The sequence below is a fragment of the Neomonachus schauinslandi genome, chromosome 10 (assembly GCF_002201575.2).
Source record: "Neomonachus schauinslandi chromosome 10, ASM220157v2, whole genome shotgun sequence".
NCBI classification, from domain to species: Eukaryota; Metazoa; Chordata; class Mammalia; order Carnivora; family Phocidae; genus Neomonachus; species Neomonachus schauinslandi.
Genome location: NC_058412.1, coordinates 79,718,990 through 79,746,412, shown reverse-complemented (window position 1 = coordinate 79,746,412; position 27,423 = coordinate 79,718,990). Strand labels below are relative to the sequence as shown.

General features: G+C 45.9%; 1 protein-coding gene across 1 annotated transcript; it reads left to right on the top strand.

Annotated features, from left to right (window-relative positions):
- The first annotated feature begins 43 nt into the window (after positions 1–43).
- On the top strand, positions 44–27,423 carry CREG2 (cellular repressor of E1A stimulated genes 2). The gene is made up of 4 exons (XM_021680295.1): positions 44–460; positions 2,716–2,885; positions 24,658–24,771; positions 27,276–27,423. The coding sequence occupies exons 1-4, from the start codon at positions 44–46 to the stop codon at positions 27,421–27,423; spliced, it is 849 nt and encodes a 282-aa protein (XP_021535970.1).

Genomic DNA, 27,423 nt, shown 5'->3' with positions numbered 1-27,423 from the left:
GCGCGCTCCAGGCGGTGCCCGCGGCAGGGCGCGCCGCTGCAAGATGTCCGTGCGCCGCGGCCAGCGGCCCGCGCGGCCCGCCACCCGCCTCTCCTGGCTGCTGTGCTGCAGCGCCCTGCTGTCGCCGGCCGCGGGCTACGTGATCGTGAGCTCGGTGTCCTGGGCCGTCACCAACGAGGTGGACGAGGAGCTGGACAGCGCCTCCACCGAGGAGGCGCTGCCCGCGCTCCTGGAGGACTCGGGCAGCATCTGGCAGCGCAGCTTCCCGGCCTCCGCGCACAAGGAGGACGCGCACCTGCCGCCCCCGCCCGGCGCCGCCCGCGCCAGGCCGCCCCCCGCGCCGCCCGGGATGTTCTCCTACCGGCGCGAGAGCGGCCCCAGGCTGCGCCCTGGCACCGCCCGCTTCCTGGCCCACGCCAGCGCCTGGGGCTGTCTGGCCACCGTGTCCGCCCACGAGAAGGTAAGCCGCCGCGCCGGCAGCCGGCTGCAGGTGCGTGCCTCGCGGTCGCCTGGGGACGGGGAAACGCTGGCGACCGCCCCCCACCCACCCACACCCGTGCTCCGCCCCGGGTCTCACAGACGTGCCCGGCGGGCTGGGTTGCACGGTGGACAGCGCATAAATAACGGAACCAGACTGTGCTTTGCTTAACCCGGGAAAGGGGGGGAGGGTGCTGACAGCCAGGCATCCTGCCAGGTGGATGGCCCCTGAAGTGCAGTCTTGAGGTGGTCAAAGAGGCGTACACATAACCAGCGCCTGACCCGACACCTGCACGGAAGAAGCCAGACCCGCCTTCGGCATCACAGACTGGTGCGGGCAGCCTCCCAGCCCGCGGCACCCAACAGACCCGAACTTCGCCGTCACCTACTGACAGTGGGGACTGGGAGAAAGACACCACGGGGTCTGTGGTGGAAATTGACATTTTGAAATATGGACCTCAAGAATTTTTCTGGAAAGGAGGCTTAGGGTGCAAAGTGTATACATGCTGGAATGAGCTGTTTTCAGCTGCAGTTTTATCATTCAGTGCGCAAATGTTTTACTCACCTGTTAGCCAGGTTTCCACCTTGAGCCAAAATGACATGGATAAATATGAGGATGTGCCATCCATAATTACACACCCTCCAGAAAGCTTTCAGGGCTGGTAAGATCCATTTAAGGGTTTTATTACAGGGAGGTAGTTTGAAATCCTATTGAATTTATGCAAAACCAATTTTTTTGGAATGTGTAGGTCACTGGGGGGTCTCACCCATCTGGAAACTGGCCAAGTCACTGGGTTGTCCACTTTGCTTTCCTCCTATATGAAACTTAGTGGTTGACTATGTAGTTTTGAAGTTCTTGTTTTACTCTTAAAAAATAAGTAAGTTTATTCTGATGATGGCAGTGGTCTTAACCACTAGCATCCAAATGGTTTCTCACAGTTATGTATTATGCTCCTAAGACACACCTTACACAGATATGAAGCTTAAATATGAGGCTGATCTTGGTTTAAAACACAAATTATTTCAGGGCACGTGGCTGGCTCAGTCAGAAGAGCATGCGACTCTCGATCTGGGGGTTGTGAGTTTGAGCCCCACGTTGGATGTAGAGATCACTTAAAGAAATAAATAAACTTAAAAAAAAGATAGAGTGAATGTTTAAAAAAATACACAGATTGTTACAAGCAATTAAAAGTCTAGTGCCAATGTACTGAAGATACTTTGACTTTCAACATCTCTTTTCTTAGCTTTGTTAGGAATTCCCCTTTCCAGTATTGACATTTAATCCAAATTCAATACATTCAGGGAACATTTCCCATGTACACATCACGTGTGCAAAGCATGACTCTAGGCAGTTATGACAAGCTGAAAAACAGAATCTGTGAATTGAACTTATATTACCATTTTGGAAGACTCCTGAACATTGTGTCTTCTTCAAAGATGAAAGCCATCCCTTATTCCAAGTCTACACACACCGCTACCATATAACGCTTTATGCAAAGACAGCCCCTGAGTTCTGAGCTCAGTGACAATGAAGAGCACTCTGTAAAGGGTAAATAAAGCTCATGAAGATTGGGATGCAGGACGCAGCAGGGCTTGGGAAAACCTAAGAAATATTTGCACATATGTCTGAGAACTTCACCTCCTCCACAGGATGATCATGAACAAAAATGAGTGTAGCATGTTTCTGTGACTTCAGGGTGAGTTGCTGAATTATATAATGAAATATTGATTACAATAAAAAGAAAGAAAATGGTGTGGCTCTAAAAGAAACAGTAATAGAAAGTTCCCGGAGTCCAAAAATCACATAAGATATTAAAGTTAAGACGTAAGTTCTATCCCTGAAGTTTTCAAAACCTTGCGAGAGTGGGGCCTCCACGGGCAGCTTGTGGAAAAAGTTCTAGAACCCCTCCATAAATTTCATCGCCCCTCCCACAAATAACTTTAAATTTCATAAAGGGAGCATTTTTCTGTGTATATGCAGGAGCTTCAAGAATAACCCCCTAGCTGTTCTTCCAAACAGAATGCCCCTGCTCAGCTCCTCTGTAGAAATTCTGGAGCCATCCCTGGGTGAACTGGGTCAGTTGGGAAAAACTGTGCCTTCATTTACTACCTGTCAAAACCATGGTGATGCCATGCCATCCTCATGGCTATATTTCCTGGCCAGAGACACAAGGGAAGCTCCTGCCTCAGATCAATCCAAAACCCTGCATTGAAAAAGCCTTTTTCGCTGTTTGTTAGATCCCAGGACTGCCGTTTGGGAACTGCCTGCCCATCAGCGATGGCCCCTTGAACAACAGCACTGGGGTTCCTTTCTTCTATGTGACACCCAGGGACCCTGCAGTGGCCGATCTGATGAAAAACCCCATGGCCTCCCTCCTGCTGCCGGAATCGGAAGGAGAGTTCTGCAGGTAGACAAAGGGGTCGGTCTTGCCAGCACAGGTCCTCTGCATAAAGCAGGGAGACTATGGGGTGGGACCTCTCTGCGTCGCAGGACTTTAGCAGGGCCCTGAGATGCAAAGTGATGTGTTCACCAACCTGAAGTGGAAAGAGAGGCTTTCTACTCCTTGGAATCAGATAAATACAATTCTGCCACTCACCAAGCTGTGTGGTTGGGGGCAAGTGGCTTCAACTTTGGGAGCCTCGGCTTCCTCCTCTGTGAAATGGGAATAATAATTCCTACATCATAGGGTGACTGGGAGGGTTGAGGGTCTTGTACAATACCTGGTGGGCAAATGGCAGCTCTTGTTATGATGGAAAAGGGGTAGGGAGGGGAGGTTGGGGAAGGAAGGATCCAGTAGTTGGTCTGTGAGGCCCACATAGCATGGAATCCATTTACCGCCCTCCAGCGGGCTCCCTAGTTCACTCTCTGTTTATCGTTTCTCAGATTAATTTCAAACCCTCCATCCCCCACCCAAGATGTGTATGCACAAAGACCCCGAATTCTTTAATACACTTTTTCAAAAACTCTAAAAGAAAGGACACTTAAGTGCAGATGGAACATTAACCCAGCACCATTGTGTAGAGCTTGAAATCGCATCCTGCCAGGGAGATGTCTGCACCAAGCTTGTGTGGGGGCCGCATGGCAGGAGCCCCCTGGGGAGCAGCGAATGCAGCAGGGGGCCTCAGCAGTCCCTTAACCCCCAGGACTCCGTCGCTTCACTGTAAATGGTAGTGACGCTTTAGGAACTAGGATGGGATTCATCCCAATTCCAAAATTCTATTATCATTTTTTTTTTAAGATTTTATTTATTTGACAGAGAGAGACACAGCAAGAGAGGGAACACAAGCAGGGGGAGTGGGAGAGGGAGAAGCAGGCTTCCCGCAGAGCAGAGAGCCCGATGTGGGGCTCGATCCCAGGACGCTGGGATCCGAGCCGAAGGCAGACGCTTAACTACTGAGCCACCCAGGTGCCCCAAAATTCTATTATTCTTTATGCAAAGCATAAAAAACATATTAAGCAAACAAACTGATTAGTTCCTTGAGGGTTGGGGGGTGTTAATAATCAAAGCAACAACATGCTGTAAAATGCCACCCAGGTAAAAGACCCCGTCGCTTACCCTTGGGACACTGACAAGGAGGGACTGCATCCGGCTGGAGACAGTTCAGCTGACCCACTTCCCTATACGGTCTGGCAAAAAGCCAGGAAGAGGGGTGTTTCCTCTTTCATGGAATATTCTCTCTGTTCTTGGCCAGCCAAGCTTGCTGGCACCAGAAGTATATTCCCAGGGTACCTTTCTAAACATCGGGGGAGTTCCTAAGTCAGGCATCCTAAAAGGCGTCGCCAGGCCGGGGCATGTTGATGCCACACCTGCTCTTGGAGACACGGAGCGGAGCGCGCAGCCGCGGCAGCGCTCAGGGTGTGGGAGGAATTGTCGACTGGACGGTCCCCGGCGGAGGTCAGCCGGAGCTGAAAGCTGGCACCCATGAGAAATCCGGCTTCGAGAGGTCCTCGCTGCGGGGCATCCAGGTCCGTAAGAACTGGGCGAGCCCGTGTGCGCGGCCTGGAACCGTGTGTGCTGACCATCTTCAGGCGTGCAGACCCCCTACAGGAAGTGCAAACCTCAGGGCACCACAAGGGTAGCTGGCCGAGGCAGCTCAGGACCCAAGGCGGCCCCCCCAGGCCCCAGGGCCACGGTGACTCAGCACGCTTGTACGTCTGGCCTGGAAGAGGAGGGATGAGCTGCCACCCTTGGTACCCCTGTGTCTAGATCCTCATGCGAAACCACTTCTCAGAACTGCTCCCCCCGCCCCCTGAAGCATTAAAATAGAGCTTAAAGAAATACACACAAAAATCAAGTTTAGGCATAGAAAGCTCCGAAGCTCAGGTGACTGGCAGTGGGGCTCGTTGTCACCCCGAGGGCCCCTACTCCCAATATGAACTGCCTGCGTCCAGGTGTGTTTCCTCTGGGTGAGCTTCATTGTCCAAGTTCAGCATTACATTTTGGGTTTTGCCTCCAGAATCTTGGGGATGTCGAGCACAGAGACTTCACAAGAGAGACAGGCCAACACTGGAGCCCTGAATAATCAAGCCAAGCGGGAGCTCGTCGGGCCACAGGAGCATAGCAAGGCATCAGGTGGAAACGTCCGTAGCTAAGAACTACTCCTACACGCAAGAAGTTCAAGGTTTCGGGCTGGCAAGACAATAACGGGCTGGCCCTCTTACCTGATCCCAGGGCCTAGAGGGATGGCCGGTAAGACCAGGGCTCTTTGTCAAGCACTTCAAAGCATTTCCTGCAGAGCAGTGGGATTAAAAAAACAAAAACAAAAACAAACAAAAAAACAACTCCCATTTCTCATGATGATGATAAATCAAAGCCACCTGATCCTTTCACATTCAGAAGGCCGCTCATCCTCAAAAAACGAGCATTGCCTTCAGTCTTTAAAGCTGGTGTCCTTGGGAATTGAAAACATGCAACAGCATTTTTACCATCACATTGGTGCATGCTGTGTGCTCGTGGTCTTCTGCCGCTCTCTGTCCCTCGGGAGGGGCCGGGGCTACCCCATTTCCTCCCAAGTGGGCAGATATATCCAGAACCTGTTCTTCCCGTGTGATGCATCCCGGGGCTCTGCAGGCCCCGAGGGTCATGCAAGGGTGAAGAGCCCGCAGCAACTGAACCACAAATCAAGGCCAGACAGGAAGGAAGCAACGTGGCCGCTGAAGGAAAGAAGTGCCTTCCCAGCCCTCTCCTGAATGGCCCATGGGGCATTTCGGCTACAGCCTGCCTCTCCGTGCATCACGGTTGGCCCCGGTGCCCGCAGAGTCTGCACCGGGACAGGCTGGTGAGCCCACTTTCACGGACAGGGCACAGCCCCAGAATGAGGGCTGAACACGGTTCCCTTCCAAGGGTGAGCCCAGTGCATCTGTTTCTACTGCGAAGGCAGGCTGATCGACCCTCTGCTTGTAGAGCTCCACACACAGACAGCTAGCTGGGTGTGTGTGCGTGTGCATGCGCTTGCGTGCATGCACATGTGTGTGCTATGACGCGCATATCTGACTGTTACCCGTTCCGAGGGCATATACGTCAGTCACCCCCACTGGTTCCCTCCCAGTCCACTCTGTCACCTTGAATTCATCCTCAATCCAGCAGCTAAAGTGATCTTTCAGAACCCACATCAGATCCTGGATTTCCCCTGCTGAAATACTTTCACTGGGAAAAAATATCAAAATCCTCGGTAATGGCCTAAGAGGCCTTGCACAGCTGGGAGCCTGCCTCCCTCTCAAAATAAATAAGAGAGCCTGAGTCTTTGCTAATTGACTTAATAGTGGACTGATATCACAGTTTTATTAATTTGAGAGGTTTAACCTAAAAGCTTGTTGTCATCAAAGCTGATGTAGGTGTTTGGCATGCAGCTAAGAAATTGCTAATCCATTTTGTGTATCTATTCAATGTGTCTATTCTGGACATTTCCTATAAGTGGAATTATATAATATATGCTTTTTATGACTGATTTCTTTCACTTAGCATGATGCTTTGTCAATGCAAAATGAGCAAATCTTTTAGAATCTCCAACAGGAAGAAAGAGCATTTTATCCGAGCCCAAGTTAGGATAGCTGCTGGGAAATATGCTCTTCATAAGGAAGAAAGTACTCTGGAGAATGAATCGTTTTTACAAGGTTATATACTTTTTACATTCTGTAGAAGCTCAAAAGATTATGGATTAGCATAAAGGCAGGAATCAAGAGTTTTGTCATCAAGGAATTCAGGGAACAGGAACATTGATCAATATCTCAAGGACAAGAAGGTTTTCCTTTAGACTACTCCTTCACAAAGCAGATACACAGTGCATGCCTGGTGGGCCATAAATCAGGCTTTTAGGTTGAACAAAGTTTATGTACAGTCATGCTGACATAGAAAGAAATCTAGAATGGTTTCCCTTGGGGGTCTTTAGAGAGTTTTTCTCTCATCAGCTTTCAGGGTTCATTATGTTTTAGCATGTATCAATACTTCATTCCTTTTTATGGCCAAATCCCATTTTATTGTATGAATATACCACATTCTGTTTATCTATTTTTACTGATCTATTCATCAGTTGGTGGACATTTGCTTCCATGTTTTGGCTATTATGAATTATGCTACTATGAATATTTGAAAGTTTTTGTATGGACTTTTTTTTTTTTTCAGTTCTCTTTGATATCCACCTAAGAGTGGAACTGAACTGCTGTGTCATATGGTAACTGTATGTTTAACTTTTTGAGGGATTGAATGTTTTTTTCACCGGCTGTGCCATTGTATCTTCCCATCAGCAATGTATGAGGTGTCCAGTTTCTCCACATCCTCACCAACACTTGTTATTGTCTGACTTGTTTATGATGGCCATCTTAGTGGCTATGAAGTGGTATCTCTTTGTGGTTTTGATATGCATTTCCCTAATGACTACTAATGTTAAGTGTCTTCTCATGTTCTTATTAGCTATCTGTATATCTTCTTTGGAGAACTATTTTATGCCTTTACCCGCTTTTTATTGGGCCATTTCTCTTTTTATTATTCAGTTGCCAGAGTTCTTTCTATATTCTGGATATGATCCTCATCAGATGTATAATTTGCAGATATTTTCCTAAATAATTTTTATCTAATTTTCTCTTCTTTTTGTCATTGGAAGAAATAGAAAAACTCAGGATTCGATATTGACATTTAAATTCTAGGGCACCTGGGTGGCTTTCTGCCTTTGGCTCAGGTCATGATCTCAGGGTTCTGGGATTGAGCCCCACATCGGGTTCCCTGCTCAGCAGGGGGCCTGCTTCTCCCTCTCCCCCTGCTTGTGCTCTCTCTCACTATCTCTCTCTCTCTCTGTCAAATAAATAAATAAAATCTTTTTAAAAATAAATAAATAAGATCTTAAATAAATAAATTCTATATAGTCTTGGTAGTGTCCTTTTGCTTCTATAAGCTGGGTCTCCCCCATCAGAAAAGGACATAATTGAGATAACTTTCCTGAGGTAATACAGAAGTGTACCTAAATTATCTAATGTAGAATGTTAAGAAATGTCTAAGAAAAAAGATTTTAATTAATTGGATTACAAAGGAATTTGTGAGGGAAAGCTGTTGTTCTAATAATGTAGGGATGCGGTGGGGAGATAACAGTAAGTTCAACTAAACATTACTTGAATTAGGCATACTGTGTACAAAGGAACATCCTAAATATTGTGATGAAACTAGGAAGTTTTTCTTTCAAACGACATTTACCGAGCACTGCCTGTGTGCCAGGCAATGGCCACGTGCGTAAAGGGCCCCTAACTGTTAAAGCCACCCTCTCCACAGTAGGGGAGATGAATAGAAATCCACACGGTAGCTGTGGTTTCCACCAGCTTAGCATCTCCACTTTGCCTCTGTCCACCATTTCCATCTCATCCAAGCCAACCTGACCTGTCCTTCAAAATTAAGACACCGAGGAGCCTGGGTGGCTCAGTCCATTAAGCATCGGACTCTTGATTTCTGCTCAAGTCATGGTCTCAGGGTCCTGAGATGGAGCCCCAGGTTGGGCTCTGCGCTCGGGGCGGAGTCTGCCTGAGATTCTCCCTCTCCCTCTGCCCCTCCCCCGCTCGCACGCTGTCTCTCCCTCTCTTTCTCTAAAGTAAATAAATAAACCTAAGAAACAAAAACAATGAAGACACGAACCTCTTGAAAGTCGCTTCCTTTCTTTGCCTCTTCCTTCCCATGTTAAAGCTGTGTTCACATTTTCTAGTCCCAGTAATTACCAGTTAGTTCATTCCCCAGGGTGCACTTCATTTCTGCCTGCCTCTCGAGAGGAGCCCAGGTCTCAGCCCCCGCGGACTGCCCAGGCCCAGGACCCCCTGCTCGGAGAGGCCCACGCCCCTGCGCCCAGGTCTGCCAGGACAGCAGGGTGTTTGCCCGCTCCCCACTTGCTGATCCTAGTTCGCTCTCCACTGCCGTTCTGCCCCGTTCCCCTTGAGGTGTCTGCAGAGCAGGCAGCGCTGAGGTTGACCGGGCTGCGGGCACTTGCGATTCTCGAAGCGGCAAAGCTTTCCCTGTAAGAGGGGACAGGGCTCCGGCGTGCTTAGTGGTACTTACAGCCTGTGAGGGCCTGCGCCGAGGCTGCCGCCTTCCATCCTACAGGTTAGGAGCTGAGGGCTGAGAGCTGGAGGGCAGACGTGGAGGGTGCAGGGTTTGGTCATCACCCCCCCACCACCACCACCATGCATGGTCTGTGCAGACAGACAGCTCTACTCCTCACTGAGCGCACACAACCTCCGGTTCCGGCTCCTCGGGAGCTGCCTTCTTTGCTTCTCTCCGTTCAAGTGAGTGAAGCGTCGGAGTGCCAGGCAGCTTCTCTTGCTTAACTTACTGTTTGCTGCACATCTCTGGGCAAGATGGACAGTAGGACTTGGGGAAGGACAACTGAACGTGCAGTGCCGGACAGCGTCATCAGAGAGCGTGGATGTGACCTCTGAGGCTAGAGCCCCAACGACTAGGTCATTGTAACACCAGGATAAGGGCCAAAGCAAAGCACACTCTGAGGGCTCCTGTGGTCTGTGGGGCCTCTGCAGGGAGTTGCCGTGCTCCTTCTGAGGCAGGAGCCGTGGTGGATCTAAGAAGCACAGGTCGCCCGAGCTGAGCAACGAGCCCCACGAGCCCAGGACGGGCTTCCGGCGGTGCGGGCAGAATGGCAGAGGGGGCTTGGGTGGAATCTTGGAAGTGGTTTCAGGGCAGCATCCAATCAGAGGCCAGCAGTGCAGCTGAGGAGCTGCCAGGGTCCCCCAGCCCCCATCTCAGAAGATCACATGGTGTCCCCGCTCCAGTCACTGGCCGCCCCTCATTGCAGGCATGGAGAATACCTCTGCTCCTTACCTCCAGCCTCCCACCGCACTGCTGGGCATCCCTTCCAAGCTCCGTGTCTCCTGCTTGTGCTTTTCTTTTCTTCCCTGAGTCTCAGCAACCTCCGCAAACAAAACCAAACTCTTCTGTCTCCTGCCGGTACCAGGATCCAAAATGCAACATCAAGGAGGCTGCCATTTACAGGATTGTACACATTTACTTCTCTTCCCTCCCGCACGCCAGCCTGGGTGCACCAGGGAGGGGGCCTTGCCTTGTCCTGATCATCAAGACTCATTCATGTGCTTTCCTAAACAGAAGAACAGCCCTTCCTGAGCTGTGCTGGCTACCCTCCACCTCCCCACCCAACCGGGTCCTCTCCCCCAGTCACACAGAGACACAGCAATTCCTGGCTAGCTGCAGTCAGCTATTGTTTCTTTAGGAGTGATTTTATTGTCTTGCTCCATCAGGAGCCAAGGAATGCGTGAAGCTGGAGTCAGAGGTCAGGAAATAGCAGATGGGATATCAGAAGGGGGTGCTGTGCAAAATGATAACCGGGAGCAAGAAGTAAACGGACAGACGTGGGTGGGGGAGTCCAGTAGGAGAGGCAGTTCCTTTCCTGCCAGTGCTGCACACATCCCCAGTCTGGGGATGGACCAGCAGGGCCCTGACTAATCCAGAAAGAACAAGGCCACCAGTGGATTCCAGATTTCACACCAGCAAGGTCTTTTTCACTATTTCACTCTATAACCCATTTTCTTGCCTTTTCGAGCTTCTGGAAACTGCCTGCATTCTTTGGCTTGTGGCCCCTTCCACCTTCAAAGCCAGCAATGGCTGGTTGTCTTTCTCTCTGACACTCTGTTTTGTCTCTCCCCAAGACCTTTAAGGACCCCTGTGCTGCATTGGGCCCAGCCGGATAATCCAGGATAATCTCTCTATCCAATACCAGCTGATTAGCCGCCTTAATTTCCCTTTGCCATGTAAGGTGACACAGTCACATGTTAGGATGCAAACATCTTGGGGGGGGATGGCATTATCCTCCCTACCACAGGTGGAAAGGAACTTATACCGAGTCTAGCCTGGGTTGCCCACTGTGGAAAGGGAAAGTTTTCTGTTTACTGATTTAAATACATAATCTCCTTTTTTTTTTATTATGTTCAGTTAGCGAACATAGAGTACATCATTACATAATCTCCTTTCTATTCTGTGTAATCACCACCAGTGGAGAACTAAAACGCTCCCTATTTAAATATGATGGCCCCTATTTAAATTCGGTAATGACTTACTTATGAATACTAATTCGTTGCTTTCATCAAAGAGCAATTCTGTGAAGAAATTAGCTTTACTAGTGAACAAAGCATTAGGTACAACTGATGACAGTCTTGTCCAGTAGATGCAAATTTAGTTCCTGTTTACCGTTCTTGCTTATTTTCTCCTGTTGCAGGTATTCTTACAAAGTTCAATGTAGATTCGGTTTTTGTAGTTATTATGTGGATTGCTTCCCAAAATTCTTTCATCTTAACCCACAAGAGAAATTCACAATTCAGCAGCTATATTTTTGCAGTGTTCTAAACACAGCAGACTATAACACTTTCAAATGGTACAGTGTTCTCACATGAAGCAACTGACATGAAAATGTGGGCATGCCCACTCTTCCTCTTGTTAAAACTCAACAGGCTGTGTAATAGAGAAAAGCTTTCAGACAGGTGAAAACAAGTTCCTTAAATATAAGCAAAACATATGCTTTGCTCAACAAATGTACCTTTCTCGAGATTTTAATGCAGTTTAATGGGTGAGAATGAGTTTTAATGAATTGTGCCTCGAGGCTTCCATTTTATGATACAAGCCATCTGGGAGAAGAGGATCTAGGAGAGTCTGCTTGGCCAGCTGTGTCAGGAGCCCTCAAACCTCCCCGGGGCGCGAGGATTCACTAAGACGACCCACAGGACGACTGTGAAAGGATACAGATCAAGGTCATCAAAGGCAAAGTCCAAGAGAAAGCAGGCCCAAGCTTCCAGGAGTCCCTCCCCGTGGAATTACATGGAGATGCACTTAATTCTCCCAGCAAGGGGGCGTGACAACACACCAGAGAAGCTCACCTGAGCCTTGAGACCCAGGGTTTTTCCTGTAATTCAGTCACGTGGGTGCTACAGTGTCTGCAGGACTGATTTTAGCTACTCAGTCTCTGGGCCCCACGAGGCCCAGGGCCTCGGACATACAAAAACATTCTCATGGAGGAGGATGTGTCAGGGGCTCAGAAGTGATCTTCCAGGAGCCAGTCGAGGGCCAGTCCTCCTGAAGCAGGCCTCTCTGTGGAATGCGCAGGGTTTGGGCAGCTGCGGCCCGCTGAGTTAGCTCTTTAGCACGTACCAGGCCATCATGAGAGGGGACCTACATCACATGGATATCGTGAGGATTAAGCAAGTCAGATGCCTTAAAAGATAGGTCATGTTATGTAACGAAGATATGTAAATGTCAAATAATGATACCTGATTTCAAAGAGGAAAATAGAAATGATAGCATTTTCTCAAGCAGTAATCAATTATAAAACAAAACAAACGGATTGGTAACTAGGCGGATAGATTTGAAATGAAATGCACAGCCCGGCTAGAAACTGTCGAGGTTCTTCTAGTGGGGACAGCTTTTACCATGATGCCGGGGGATATCATAGTATTAGGATGGTAAAAATACACAAACGGGTGCCTGGGTGGCTCAGTCAGCTAAGCATCTGCCTTCAGCTTAGGTCATGATCACAGCATTAGGGATCAAGCCCCACATCAGGCTCCCTGTTCAGTGAGGAGCCTGCTTCTCCCTCTGCCCCCACTCATGCTTGCTCTCTCTCTCTCTCTCCCCCTCTGAAATAAATAAAATCTTAAAAAAAAATACACTTCTAGGAGCCAGCTAGAGTGTGTCTTTCCCACATCTCCCTGGGCTCCTTAGACACTGAGGCTCCCAATGGAGGGAGAGGATCTGCCACACACATAATTGGTCTCCATTTTAAGCTTAAAAAAGAAAATACTTCTAAGATTTTATAAGTTAACTCCCATCTACATTATATATTATTTACTACAGTCCTAATTTAATCCCTTCCAGCCCATAATATCCTCCCTCTGCAACAAATGTGGCCCGAGAGGCAGAGGAGGAGGTTTTTGGTGCTCACCATTTCAGAGTCACCGTTCAGTCCCTACCATCTTTGTATTAGCCCAGGCCGCCGTCACAAACTGGGAGACTGGGAGGCCGAAACAACAGAAATTTATTTTTTCAGGTTGGGAGGCTGGAAGTCCAAGACTAAGGTGTCAGCAGGGTTGGTTTCTCTTGAGGCCTCTCTCCTGAGTTTGAAGATGGCATCCTTCTTGCTTGGTCCTCACGTGGGCTTCCCTCTGTGTGCCCCTCCCTGCTCTCTTCTTATAAGATCAGCAGTCCCATCGGATGAGGACACCACCCTTATGACCTCATTAGCCTTAAGTAATTAATGAACCTTAATTACTTCTCTTAAGACCCTGTTTTCAAATACAGTCCCACTGGGAGTTTGTGCTTCACCATTGGAATTTGAAGGGCACACAGTTCAGTCCATAGCAATCTTCTTGATATTTCATGATCAATACCACTACCAATCGAGGCTGTACAATTCCAGAACTTTCCAGCCACTCCATCCTTTCAGCCCCCAAGACAGTTGAGAAGCAACAGCAACACTCTCTGAGGGCTTGCTACACGCCAGGCACTGTTCTCATTATGTTATGTGAATTCATGCATTTAATCCTCATGGAGAGGTTCCAGGGGACCCGATGAACAGTCTCACAATCTAAACCAGGGGTCGGAAAATGTTTTCTGTAGGGGGAGGATGGCAAATTTTGTAGGTGTGGTAGGCCGTACAGTTTCTGTCATGACTCCTGAACTCTGCCATTGGGGTGTGAAAACAGCCACGGTCAAATGAATGTGACTGTCCTCCAAAACAACTTTTTTCAAGTAGACTGAAATCCAAATTTCATATAGATTTCACGTGTCCTAAAATAGTACTCTTTTGATTTTTCTCAATCCTCTAACAATGTAAAATCCATTCTTCTCTGTCACGCCAAACAGAAATAGGTGACAGACAATCATTTGCCTGGTCTAAACCAGTTGAGAAATAAAAGAGTAAAGCAAAGTCTCACCTTTAACACTGATCAAGCCAATGTGGAGAATGTGGGCAAGGAAACTCCCGAATTGACAGATTTACAGTCTGCCGCGCTTCACCTTAGACCTCCCTGAGCTGTGGCTGGTCTTTCCAGTTTACGGCAGAGATAAGTAGAATAGAATGGTTACTTCCTGTAGGGAGATGTCCAGTATCTTCTTTCAGATTCGCCAATTAATTGAAGTCTGAGTAGTGGAGAGAGTCAAGAGTGTTATCCTGGGGAACCCCCCTCATCACAGGACCAACAAGTCTCCCTGTCTCCCCACACCGACACCTCACGACACCACTATGAGGCAGGGACTCTTCATGTCTGTTTCTTACATGTGAGGAAACTGAGGCATAAAGAGGTTGAGTCACAGACAGGATTCAAGTTTAGGAGGCTGATTAGGAGCCCACGCTTTTTTGTTTTTTAAAGATCTTACTTACAGTAATCTCTATCCCCCACGTGGGGCTCGACCCACAACCCTGAGATCAAGAGTCACACGCTCCACCAACTGAGCCAGCCAGGTGCCCCAGGATCCCATGCTCTTAACCACCTCACTATATGCCTTTCACGTCCTCCTGTATTTACCATATATCAGAATGCTCAGCCCTACAGACTGTACAAGACAGACAAGGAAAGAGTACTTTATCTCTCTTTTTTCTGACTGTACCTGGCCTTAAGCAAAAGGGAAATGCAAGCTGTCTCCTGCTTCCTTCTCTCCTTTGATGTGGTGGAGAACAGTCCATTTTCTCATTTAGCCTTCGATAATGAAATATGGTGCCAGAAAATCTTTCAAGGCTATAGACTGATGGGAAAGGGAAATGATTCAGTCTGCCTCGAAGAGCTCTATCTTTAACCTGCCCACATTAACGTTTATATGAGAACACCATTCATTACTTCCTTATGATGCTCCTCGTGCTTTTACACACCTTTGAACTCTGTGAAGAAGGCAGGCAAGAAATTAATGTCCTCACTTTACAGAAGAGGAAACTGAGGCTCTGTCCATGGGGCTGCAGCTCACAAGGTCAGTGGCGGCACTGAGAGCGGACACCGTGCGCTTCCTGTGATTCAGCTGCTCCTCACAGCCCCACAATACAGCGTGACATCACTCAACATCAGAGCTGCAGTTTTCCAGCCCCTTCTCTATGCTCAGTGGACAGAAGTGGTAGAAAAATGTTTGAGAATTCTGTGAGTAGATAGACCTCACAGCATGTACTTCTCCAAATAAAATGTTCACAATTTTTAGGTGGAAAAAATAAGATAAAAGCTCTATGTATGATATAATCCCAAGCTTATTTTAAAACACACTTATTTTTATTTTCTAACATATATTTTTATAGTCTCCAAATCTTCTATATGGAAACTGATAGTGTTTTTATCTTAAAAAAAGAAATACAACTACAGACTTCATCAATCTAAAAAAATAGTAGGAAGAAAAACCTTTTTTTAAATGCACACTCATAAGAAACAAAACGACATCCCCAGGGGTCAAAAATTAAGATGAAACAAAAAACCAGAACCAGAACTTCTCTAGTGGGGTTTACCAGTCTGAGAAAAATAGAGGCTTAGGTTTTTTGGGTTTTTTAAAAGATTTTTTTAAATTTTATTTGAGAGAGGGAGAGAGCAGGGAGAGAGGGAGAAGCAGACTCCCCACTGAGAGGAAGCCCGATGCGGGACTTGATCCTAGGACCCTGGGAGCAGGACCTGAGCCAAAGGCGGACACTTAACGGACTGAGCCACCCAGGCGCCCAGAGGCTTAGGTTTTAATACAACTAGAAAGAAGAAACAATAGCTTGGGCTAGGTCAGATGAAAAGTTAGAAATAAAGTCCCTATATAAAATCAGACCTCCAAAGAGCTACATTTTAATCTTTCACTTAAAGATTGGGAGATCTTATTCATTTTAGATATCCTTATCTTATAATCATTGAAGTGTATCTTGGGTATCTATTTCTAATATTTCTGTTTCTACTGGCTCTTGCTTCTTCCTGTGAATTATGGACTGAGCTCATCTTTAACAAGGCTTTGTCTAAGAATCCTTTCAGGATTTCCCCAGGGATACTGAACAGTCCAAGAGAAAACAAAACACAGATACTGAATAGTTAAGGGTCCCTCAACAAAACCATCAAAGCTGATCACCTTAAAGTCCACTAGTCAGAAAGCCATACCTATGCAGTCAGAATTTCTAAGTGGCTCTGGGATACCACATTTTAAATATGAATAAACAGCCAAGGAAAGCATTTGAGGAAAATCTCTACCATGTGAAATGAACAGATAAAAAGAACTAGGGAAAATTAATACAAAGAGAAGGAAGCAATTTTTCAGGAAAGAAGACAATATATTGCAGAAGAATGGGCTTTAAAATAAAAACGCTCAGTGAGGACAAAAAGAAGAGTTCTTATAGATGAACTATGATAGCAGAAATAAAAAACTCAACTGAAGCATTAGAAGGTAGATTTGAGGTGATCTCCCAAAATGTAGAATAAAAAGAAATAGATGAAACATATGAGCTGAACAATAAGAAAATTAAAGAACTAATCCAAAAGGTCCAACAGTCAAAATAAAAGAATTCCAGAAAAGGTGAATTGAGAAAAGAAAAAAGTTGTCAGATATAATTGGAGAAAAATTCCACAGAACCAAAGGACCTACGTCTCCAGATTTAAAACTATCCACCAAGTACCCAGAACAGTGGATTTTATTTTTAAAGTCTGTATCGAGGTACATCATCATGATATTTCAGGAACTCATAGGTCAAGGTTAGTTTATGAAAGCTTTCAAAAGAGCGAGGGGAAGATCACATACAAAAGAGCAAGAAGGGATCACATTGGGCTGTTTAATAGCAACACTGGGATGGAGCAATGTCTTCAACATTATTTGGCGGAAATTATTGCAAACATAGCATTTACTACCCAGCCAAACTATCAATCAAGAATGAGAGTAGGGGGCACCTGGTGGCTCATTCGGTTGAGTGACTGCCTTCGGCTCACATCATGACCCCAGGGTCCTGGGATCGGGCCCTGTGTCAGGCTCCCTGCTTAGCTAGGAGCCTGCTTCTCTCTCTGCCCCTCCCCACCCCCACTTCTTTCTCTCTCTGTCTGAAATAAATAAATAAAATCTTAAAAAAAAAAAAAAGAATGAGAGTAGGGACGCCTGGGTGGCTCAGTCGTTAAGTGGCTGCCTTTGGCTCAGGTCATGATCCCAGAGTCCTGGGATCAAGTCCCACATCAGGCTCACTGCTCAGTGGGGAGCCTGCTTCTCCCTCTGCCTGCCGCTCTCTCTCTCTCTGACAAATAAAATCTTTTAAAAAAAAGAATTTGAATTGAAATTACATCATCTATAAAGATTAATTCTGGGAAAATTGACATCTCCATTAAATTGGGTTTTCCCATTCATGTATATGGGATAACTCTCTCTTTAGGCCATTTATGTATTTCAATAAAGTCATAATTTTTTCCACCAAGATATTACACAATTTTTGTTGAATTTATCTCTAGGTATTTTCTAGGTTTTGTTACCATCTTATATACTTTTTTTAAAAAGATTTTATTTATTTGTCAGAGAGCGAGAGCACAAGCAGGGGGAGGGGCAGAGGGAGAAGCAGCTCCCTGCTGAGCAAGGAGCCTGACTCGGACTCCATCCCAGGGCCCTGGGATCATGACCTGAGCCAAGGGCAGTTGCTTAACCGACTGAGGTACCCAGGTGTCCCTTTCTTCCATACTTTCTAATAGTTAAAAATAGTTTTTTGCTTATAAGTAGCAATGCAATTGTTTTAGAATCATTGTTCTTGAATTCAACAATCTTGCTGAGCTTTCTCCTCAATATTAATGTTCCGAGTGTGGATTCTCTTGCATTTTCCTTTGTATACAGTCATATCATTTGCAAATAACTATAACTTCGTTTATTATTTCCCAATCTTTATACATATTTCTATTTCTTGTCTTACTACAAAAACCACAATATCCAGTAATATGGACATGCTCATCTTGTTCCATGAGATATAACATAGGTATAGGATTTTGATAAATATTCTTTGCCCTAGGTTGCTGGGAGCTTTAAAAAAAAAATCACAAATGGAAACAAAAGCAAAATAGGTAATTCGGACTTGATGAAAATTTAAAAAAAAATTTTTCATCAAGTCCGAATTAAAACAGGCATAGGATTTGAACAGACATTTCTCCAAAGACATACACATGGCCAACAAGCATATGAAAAGATGGCCAATATCATTAGCCATCAGGGAAACACAAATAAAAACCACAGCAAGATACCGCTTCATATTCACTCAGCTGGCTAGCATGAAAAGGACAGACTAAAACAAGTGTTGGTGGGGATGCTGAGGAACTGGCCTCCCACACTGCTGGTGGGAAGGTAAAACAGTGCAGCTGCTTTGGAAGACAGTTCGGCTGTTCCTCACAAAGTTATACGTCGCATTGCCATGGGAGCTGGGGATTCCCTTTCTCACCATTCCACCGCTGAACATGTCCACACAAAAACACGTGCATACATGTGCATGGCAGCATTATTGGTAAAGGCCCCAAAGCGGGAACAACCCAGATGTCCATCGAATGATGAATGGGTAAACAACGTGGTCTACCCATACAATGCAATAATATTCAGCCATGAAAAAATGAATACTAATTCAGGCTCCAGCATGGATGAACCTCGAAGTCACTATGCTAAGTGAGAGAAGATAGTCACAAGAGACCACAAACGGCACAATTCCATCTGTCTCGGCAAAACAGGCACAGCTGTAGAGGCGGGAGAAGACCAGCAGTTGCTCGGGATGGGGTGTGGGGTCAGGAATGACGAATAACTGCTAATGGGCGCTGGGGTTTTTTGGGGGGTGATGAAAATGTTCTAAAATTCGATTATGGTAAAGAAGCTGAGAAAAAGAGAGATAAACAACTACTGGATCACGAGGGCAGAATTCGAGAGATAAGCAATACCATAAGACGAAACAACATTAGAATAATTGGGATCCCAGAAGAAGAAGAAAGAGAGAGAGGGGCAGAAGGTATAATGGAGCAAATTATAGCAGAGAACATCCCTAATTTGGGGAAGGAAACAGGCATCAAAATCCAGGAGGCACAGAGAACCCCTCTCAAAATCAATAAAAATAGGTCAACACCCCGACATCTAATAGTAAAACTTACGAGTCTCAGAGATAAAGAGAAAATCCTGAAAGCAGCTCGGGAGAAGAGATCTGTAACCTACAATGGTAGAAACATTAGATTGGCAACAGACTTATCCACAGAGACTTGGCAGGCCAGAAAGGACTGGCATGATATATTCAGAGCACTAAATGAGAAAAATATGCAGCCAAGAATACTATATCCAGCTAGGCTGTCATTGAAAATAGAGAGATAAAAAGCTTCCAGGACAAACAAAAACTGAAGGAATTTGCAAACACGAAACCAGCCCTAAGCAAAGAGAGAGCCTAAAAGCAACATAGACCAGAAAGGAACACAGACAATATACATTAACAGTCACCTTACAGGCAATACAAAGGCACTAAATTCATATCTTTCAATAGTTACCCTGAATGTAAATGGGCTAAATGCCCCAATCAAAAGACACAGGCTATCAGATTGGATTAAAAAACAAGACCCATCAATATGCTGTCTGCAAGAGACTCATTTTAGACACAAAGACACCCCCAGATTTAAAGTGAGGGGGTGGAAAACCATTTACCATGCTAATGGACACCAAAAGAAAGCTGGGGTGGCAATCCTTATATCAGACAAATTAGATTCTAAACCAAAGACTGTAATAAGAGATGAGGAAGGACATTATATCCTACTTAAAGGGTCTATCCAACAAGAAGATCTAACAATTGTAAATATCTATGCCCCAACATGGGAGCAGCCAATTATATAAGGCAATTAATAACAAAAGCAAAGAAACACATTGACAACAATACAATAATAGTGGGGGACTTTAACACCCCCCTCACTGAAATGGACAGATCATCTAAGCAAAAGATCAACAAGGAAATTAAGGCTTTAAATGACACACTGGACCAAATGGACTTCACAGACATATTCAGAACATTCCATCCCAAAGCAATGGAATACACATTCTTCTCTAGTGCCCATGGAACATTCTCCAGAATCGATCACATCCTAGGTCATAAATCAGGTCTCAACCGGTACCAAAAGATTGGGATCATTCCCTGCCTATTTTCAGACCACAATGCTTTGAAACTAGAACTCAATCACAAGAGGAAAGTCGGAAAGAACTCAAATACATGGAGGCTAAAGAGCATCCTACTGAAGAATGAATGGGTCAACCAGGAAATTAAAGAAGAATTAAAAAAATTCATGGAAACCAATGATAATGAAAACACAACTATTCAAAATCTTTGGGATGCAGCAAAGGCAGTCCTAGGAGGAAAGTATAGAGCAATACAAGCCTTTCTCAAGAAACAAGAAAGGTCTCAAGTACACAACCTAACCCTACACCTAAAGGAGCTGGAGAAAGAACAGCAAATAAAGCCTAAACCCAGCAGGAGAAGAGAAATAATAAAGATCAGAGCAGAAATCAATGAAATAGAAACCAAAAGAACAGTAGAACAGATCAATGAAACTAGGAGCTGGTTCTTTGAAAGAATTAACAAGATTGATAAACCCCTGGCCAGACTTATCAAAAAGAAAAGAGAAAGGACCCAAATCAACAAAATCATGAATGCAAGAGGAGAGATCACAACCAACACCAAAGAAATACAAACAATTATAAGAACATATTATGAGCAACTCTATGCCAGCAAATTAGATAACCTGGAAGAAATGGATGCATTCCTAGAGATGTATCAACTACCAGAACTGAACCAGGAAGAAATAGAAAACCTGAACAGACCTATAACCACTAAGGAAATTGAAGCAGTCATCAAAAATCTCCCAACAAACAAGAGCCCAGGGCCAGATGGCTTCCCAGGAGAATTGTACCAAACATTTCAAGAAGAATTAATACCTATTCTTCGGAAACTGTTCCAAAAAATAGAAATGGAAGGAAAACTTCCGAACTCATTTTATGAGGCCACCATTACCTTGATCCCAAAACCAGACAAAGACCCCATCAAAAAGGAGAATTACAGACCAATATCCCTGATGAACATGGATGCAAAAATTCTCACAAAAATACTAGCCAATAGGATCCAACAGTACACTAGAAGGATTATTCACCATGACCAAGTGGGATTTATCCCTGGGCTGCAAGGTTGGTTCAACATCCGCAAATCAATCAACGTGATACAATACATTAACAAAAGAAAGAACAAGAACCATATGATCCTCTCAATAGATGCAGAAAAAGCATTTGACAAAGTACAGCATCCTTTCTTGATCAAAAATCTTCAGAGTATAGGCATAGAGGGTACATACCTCAATATCATAAAAGCCATCTATGAAAAACCTACAGCGAATATCATTCTCAATGGGGAAAAACTGAGAGCTTTCCTCCTAAGGTCAGGAACATGGCAGGGATGTCCACTATCACCATTGCTATTCAACATAGTATTAGAAGTCTTAGCCACAGCAATCAGACAACAAAAAGAAATCAGAGGCATCCAAATCAGCAAAGAAGAAGTCAAACTCTCAGTCTTTGCAGATGATATGATACTTTATGTGGAAAACCCCAAAGACTCCACCCCAAAACTGCTAGAACTCATACAGGAATTCAGTAAAGTGGCAGGATAGAAAATCAATGCACAGAAGTCAGTGGCATTCCTATACACCAACAACAAGACAGAAGAAAGAGAAATTAAGGAGTCGATCCCATTTACAATTGCACCCAAAACCATAAGATACCTAGGAATAAATCTAACCAAAGAGGCAAAGGATCTGTACTCAGAAAACTGTAAAATACTCATGAAAGAAATGGAGGAAGACACAAAGAAATGGAAAAACGTTCCATGCTCATGGATTGGAAGAACAAATATTGTGAAGATGTCAATGCTACCTAGAGCAATCTACACATTCAATGCAATCCCCATCAAAATACCATCCACTTTTTTCAAAGAAATGGAACAAATAATCCTAAAATTTGTATGGAAGCAGAAAAGACCCCGAATAGCCAGAGGAATGTTGAAAAAGAAAAGCAAAGCTGGCAGCATCACAATTCTGGACTTCCAGCTCTATTACAAAGCTGTCATCCTCAAGACAGTATGGTACTGGCACAAAAACAGACACATAGATCAATGGAACAGAATGGAGAGCCCAGGAATGGACCCTCAACTCTATGGTCAACGAATCTTTGACAAAGCAGGAAAGAATGTCCAATGGAAAAAAGACAGTCTCTTCAACAAATGGTGTGGGAAAACTGGACAGCCACATGCAGAAGAATGAAACTGGACCATTTCCTTACACCACACACAAAAATAGACTCAAAATGGTTGAAAGACCTCAGTGTGAGACAGGAGTCCATCAAAATCCTAAAGGAGAACACAGGCAGCAACCTCTTCGACGTCAGCCGCAGCAACTTCTTCCTAGAAACATCGCCAAAGGCAAGGGAAGCAAGGGCAAAAATGAACTATTGGGACTTCATCAAGATAAAAAGCTTTTGCACAGCAAAAGAAACAGTCAACAAAACCAAAAGACAACTGACAGAATGGGAGAAGATATTTGCAAATGACATATCAGATAAAGGGCTAGTATCCAAAATCTATAAAGAACTTATCAAACTCAACACCCAAAGAACAAATGATCCAATCAAGAAATGGGCAGAAGACATGAACAGACATTTTTCCAAAGAAGACATCCAAATGGCCAACAGACACATGAAAAAGTGCTCAACATCGCTTGGCATCAGGGAAATCCAAATCAAAACCTCAATGAGATACCACCTCACACCAGTCAGAATGGCTAAAATTAACAAGTCAGGAAATGACAGATGTTGGCGGGGATGCGGAGAAAGGGGAACCCTCCTACACTGTTGGTGGGAATGCAAGCTGGTGCAGCCACTCTGGAAAACAGTATGGAGGTTCCTCAAAAAGCTGAAAATAGAGCTACCATAGGAAGTAGCAATTGCACTACTGGGTATTTACCCCAAAGATACAAAAGTAGGGATCAGAAAGGGTACGTGCACCCCGATGTTTATAGCAGCAATGTCCACAATAGCCAAACTGTGGAAAGAGCCAAGATGTCCATCGACAGATGAATGGATAAAGAAGTGGTATATATATACATGGAATATTATGCAGCCATCAAAAGGAATGAGATCTTGCCATTTGCAACAACGTGGATGGAACTGGAGGGTATTATGCTGAGCGAAATAAGTCAAACAGAGAAAGACATGTATCATATGACCTCACTGATATGAGGAATTCTTAATCTCAGGAAACAAACTGAGGGTTGCTGGAGTGGGGGGTGGGGTGGGAGGGATGGGGTGACTGGGTGATAGACACTGGGGAGGGTATGTGCTCTGGTAAGCGCTGTGAATTGTGCAAGACTGTTGAATCTCAGATCTGTACCTCTGAAACAAATAATGCAATATAAGTTAAGAAAAAAAAAAAAGAAGAAGAAGAAGGTAGCGGGAGGGGAAGAATGAAGCGGGGGAAATCGGAGGGGTAGACGAACCATGAGAGACGATGGACTCTGAAACACAAACTGAGGGTTCTAGAGGGGAGGGGGTGGGAGGATGGGTTAGCCTGGTGGTGGGTATTGAGGAGGGCACGTTCTGCACGGAGCACTGGGTGTTATGCACAAACAATGAATCATGGAACACTACACCTAAAACTAATGATGTAATGTATGGGGATTAACATAACAATAAAAAAATTTTAAAAAATAAAATAAAATTCGATTATGGTGATGGTTGCACAACTCTGAATATCCTAACAACCCTCAATGGTGCACTTTAAAAGGGTGAAGTTTATGTAAATATATATATATATTACAGTAAATATATATCAGTAAAGCTGTAAAAAATTAAATTTCGGATAAACAAATATTTTTCCCACATAACTATGTGTCATGCAATATTTTACCTGGCAACCCTAATGAGGAGAATTTTTAATTAAGAGAATTATATTAGATCATGTCATACCATATCATAATATATTCTATTAGAATTCTATTTATCCAGAGGAGCCCTACTTTGTCATGTACCATCAATAAAGTATACTGTACCCAGCCAAAAAAAGGAATTCTGTTTATCCAGAGAAAGAGTGATATCCAGAATACAAACTACACCCTCACTGCCAGGTGACTCTTTCAATGAAAGCAAGTCTTAGAAGCATTCTGCCACCACGGGAACACTTCCAGCAAGCAGTCACACATGTAGTCACACTAACATTCTCATGATTTCCAATGTCCCTTATGCTGAGCGAGGAGCCTCCACATATCTGAAACCCTTCACCTCGGTCACCGCTGGATCCAGGCAGATGCACTGCATGACCTCAGGAGCACTGCTCATATTGTCTTTAAGCGAGTGGCGCCCCCTAGAGGTGTGCAGAGCAGCAACATGATTCTGGACGGTGGCTCCCGGCCACCATCCTGCAGAGGCCAGGCTCGCACTGGCCCCGTTGACGAGGGAACTCTGGGTGTTTGCTGCCCCGTGGGTGCAGACCGGTATGTAACTCCCCCAAGCACACCCCTCACATGGCCCACGCCAAAGTGTGTTAAAGGAATTACACACAATGTAAAAACTTGAATGATATAACCAGCCACGTGACCATTTTTCATTTTTAATAAAATCCTTGGTATTTCAGGCCGACGTTCTATCATCCTTTTAACATGTGAAAAACATTCTTCGTATGCAGAAAAAATATCGTCGACCCGGAAGACCCCCGATGCGCCCGCCTGACGCTCACCGGCCAGATGATCGCCGTGTCTCCAGAAGAAGTAGAATTTGCCAAGCAAGCCATGTTTTCAAGGTTTGTATATGCTTTAAAGTTGGTTTGCCCAGAAATAAACCGTAAAAAAAAGCAGAGGTGAGGACTGTGCCCTTTGATGCCCCTGAAGCAATGATAGTAATGGTCTGAGCTGCCCTGGGTGGGGGGCAGGGATGCCAACCTCACGCTGGCTGTCGTGGTGGCTCCACGGGGGAGGGGACAGCAGAGGCCTTGCAGGTGGTCTTGCGGTCCCCCTCCCACCCCCCGCTGCCTTTGGAGAGCATCCTGCATTGAGGGATCCCAGGCACTCTTCCGTGCGCACTTGCTGCCTTCCACAACAGCCTGCCTTGAAATGGAAATAACTGGACTTTGCAGAGAAGGCAACACAACAAACATTTTCAAACGTCCACTCTAAGCAAAGCACAGTGCAGAAGTGAAAGAGCGCCTTGCTCAGGGTGGTCCTCTGCTGCCTACGTCTGACCCACTGAGGATGCTGGCGGCCACGGGCTTTCTGCCCCCGCCCTCCCGCCCCGGCCTGCTTACTGAATCAGATTCTCGGGAGAGAAGACTCATTCGAAATGTTAAAAGCATGTCCCAGGAAATGAGCATGCATGCTGAAGTTTAAGAATCACGGCTGTCAAAGTGAGCAAGAGGGCAGCCCTGTGAGAGGCGGCGGGAGGTCAAGAGCTTGCGAAAGGTGTGAGGAGGGTGTGTGCAGGGAGGGGTGGTCTCCCAGGGGAGCTGGAGTGAGGGCCGCGTCCATGCAGGGGGCTGCCTGGAGTGCAAGGTCAGAACTGGGCCAAGGAACGGCAGGTATCCTACCTGGGGTGCAGGTGATGAAAACAGGCAGATTAACTCTTTGTCTAAGTACGTGGAAGACTAACACGACAGCAGGTGGTAAATTGGGAGCGCACCCACACCCCCCTCAGAGAAGGGACGATTTTTCCATACAGGGGAACCATCAAATAAGTAAGCATAGAAAGGAGAGGGGAAGCCTGGTTTCCCACTGCTGTGGAAAAGGGTTTCACGTGCACAGAGAAAATGGGAATGAACTCGAATTGGATTGCAATTGGATACATCAACATGAATGCAGGGTTTTCAGAACACAGGTCGAGAAAAGAACATTGGTTTTTTGTGTGTGTGTGCGTGTGCCCGTGACATATTTTTGAACCCCGCTGTCCTCTTTACTTCTAAACACTCCTCTTTCGTGTTATAATAGCCAGTGAGAAGAGGCCAGAATCTTAGGTAGACCATTGTGTCTTTCTGCAGGAAACAAGGCAGGTGCTGTGTTGCCAAATTTTTCACCACTATGTTTCGTGGGCCCCTTTACACGCCCCGCCCCCCGCCTCCACTAACCTCATCTTTACCTTCTTCTAAGCCCCCCACTGTGAGTCTCCTCGAGTTCCCTCCACCTGCCCCTCACTGTCTGGATGCAAAGCCGGCGCCCCCTGGATTAGATTTATTAACATCTGAGCCACACCTGCAGGTGCCAAAATGTGTTCCGGTTCCAAGTACAAACTGTGTTTGCTTAAAATAGCAACAATCCTTTTATTATCTTGGCATTACACGTATTTGGAGTGTTGGGGCATCAGATCAGCAACTTCATTTCAAATGGTTTAGGGAAAAAAATAGTGTCCCTCCCCACCCCCCAAAAAACCAAAACAAAACCCTGTACTTCCAACTTCTCTGGGCTTTTACAGTTATTTCAAACCAAATTGTCTCTTTTAAAAGGTCATCGGCCTATTATTGCTTCTACATTGTTGCAAATAGCCTCCCCAGTCAGCACTTGACCTTTGGCTTTTGTCTTTGACATGTTTAGGTAAGACTCTAGTTTTTTATGTTTCTGAACTTTACAAGAAATGAGCCAAGCACCTGCCCTTAAGAAGACGCATATGTCTAGGGTTTCACGTGAGGGAGAAAGCAAGTCGGTAAGTAGAAGGCGGAGTGTGACGAGCCCTGTGCATTCTGGCTGACTCTCCCCGTGGCCCAACATCTCTCAGCCTGCGGCAGCGGTGCCGCTCTTCCCACCAGCAGATTTATTTCATGGGCTCACAATTCTTTTGAATTTTCATCCGAAGATGCAGAAAGCCTTTCTTGATGTTTCCTGCCATCAGCAACCGGCGTTCACTGAACACTTGCTCTGTGCAGGTGCTTCCTGTGCGCAGAGTTGTTGGCTCCCCACGCAGCCCCATGATCCAAGCACCGCCACCCTTGTCCCCCATGACGGGTAAGGAGGCCAGGGTTTGAGATGGCAGATGGCCCACAAAGCCTCTTGCTCATCCGCCGCTGACCTGGGACTCGAACCAAGGCGCCTAGGACAAGGCGGGTTTGCCCCTCTGTGGAGGTGGCCGCTCCCTGCCTTCCCGAGGCTGTCCCAGATCCCAGCCCTGGCTCCCTGGCTTCTGCCTCTGGCCTCGGCCCAGACGAGGCCTGGGCTCTGGAGGCCCGATGACCTGGCCGATGCCACGGAGGCGGGCCCGGGGTCCCGGGAGGGCCCACCTGCTGACGGGAGCAGCTCTCTCGTGACCTCTCCTTTATTTCTGCAGACACCCCGTGATGAGGAAGTGGCCTCGTCAGTATGAGTGGTTCTTTATGAAGATGAGGATAGAACATATCTGGCTTCAGAAATGGTATGGAGGCGTATCCGACATTAAAAAGGAGGACTACTTCAAAGCAGTCCCACGCAAGGCCTGA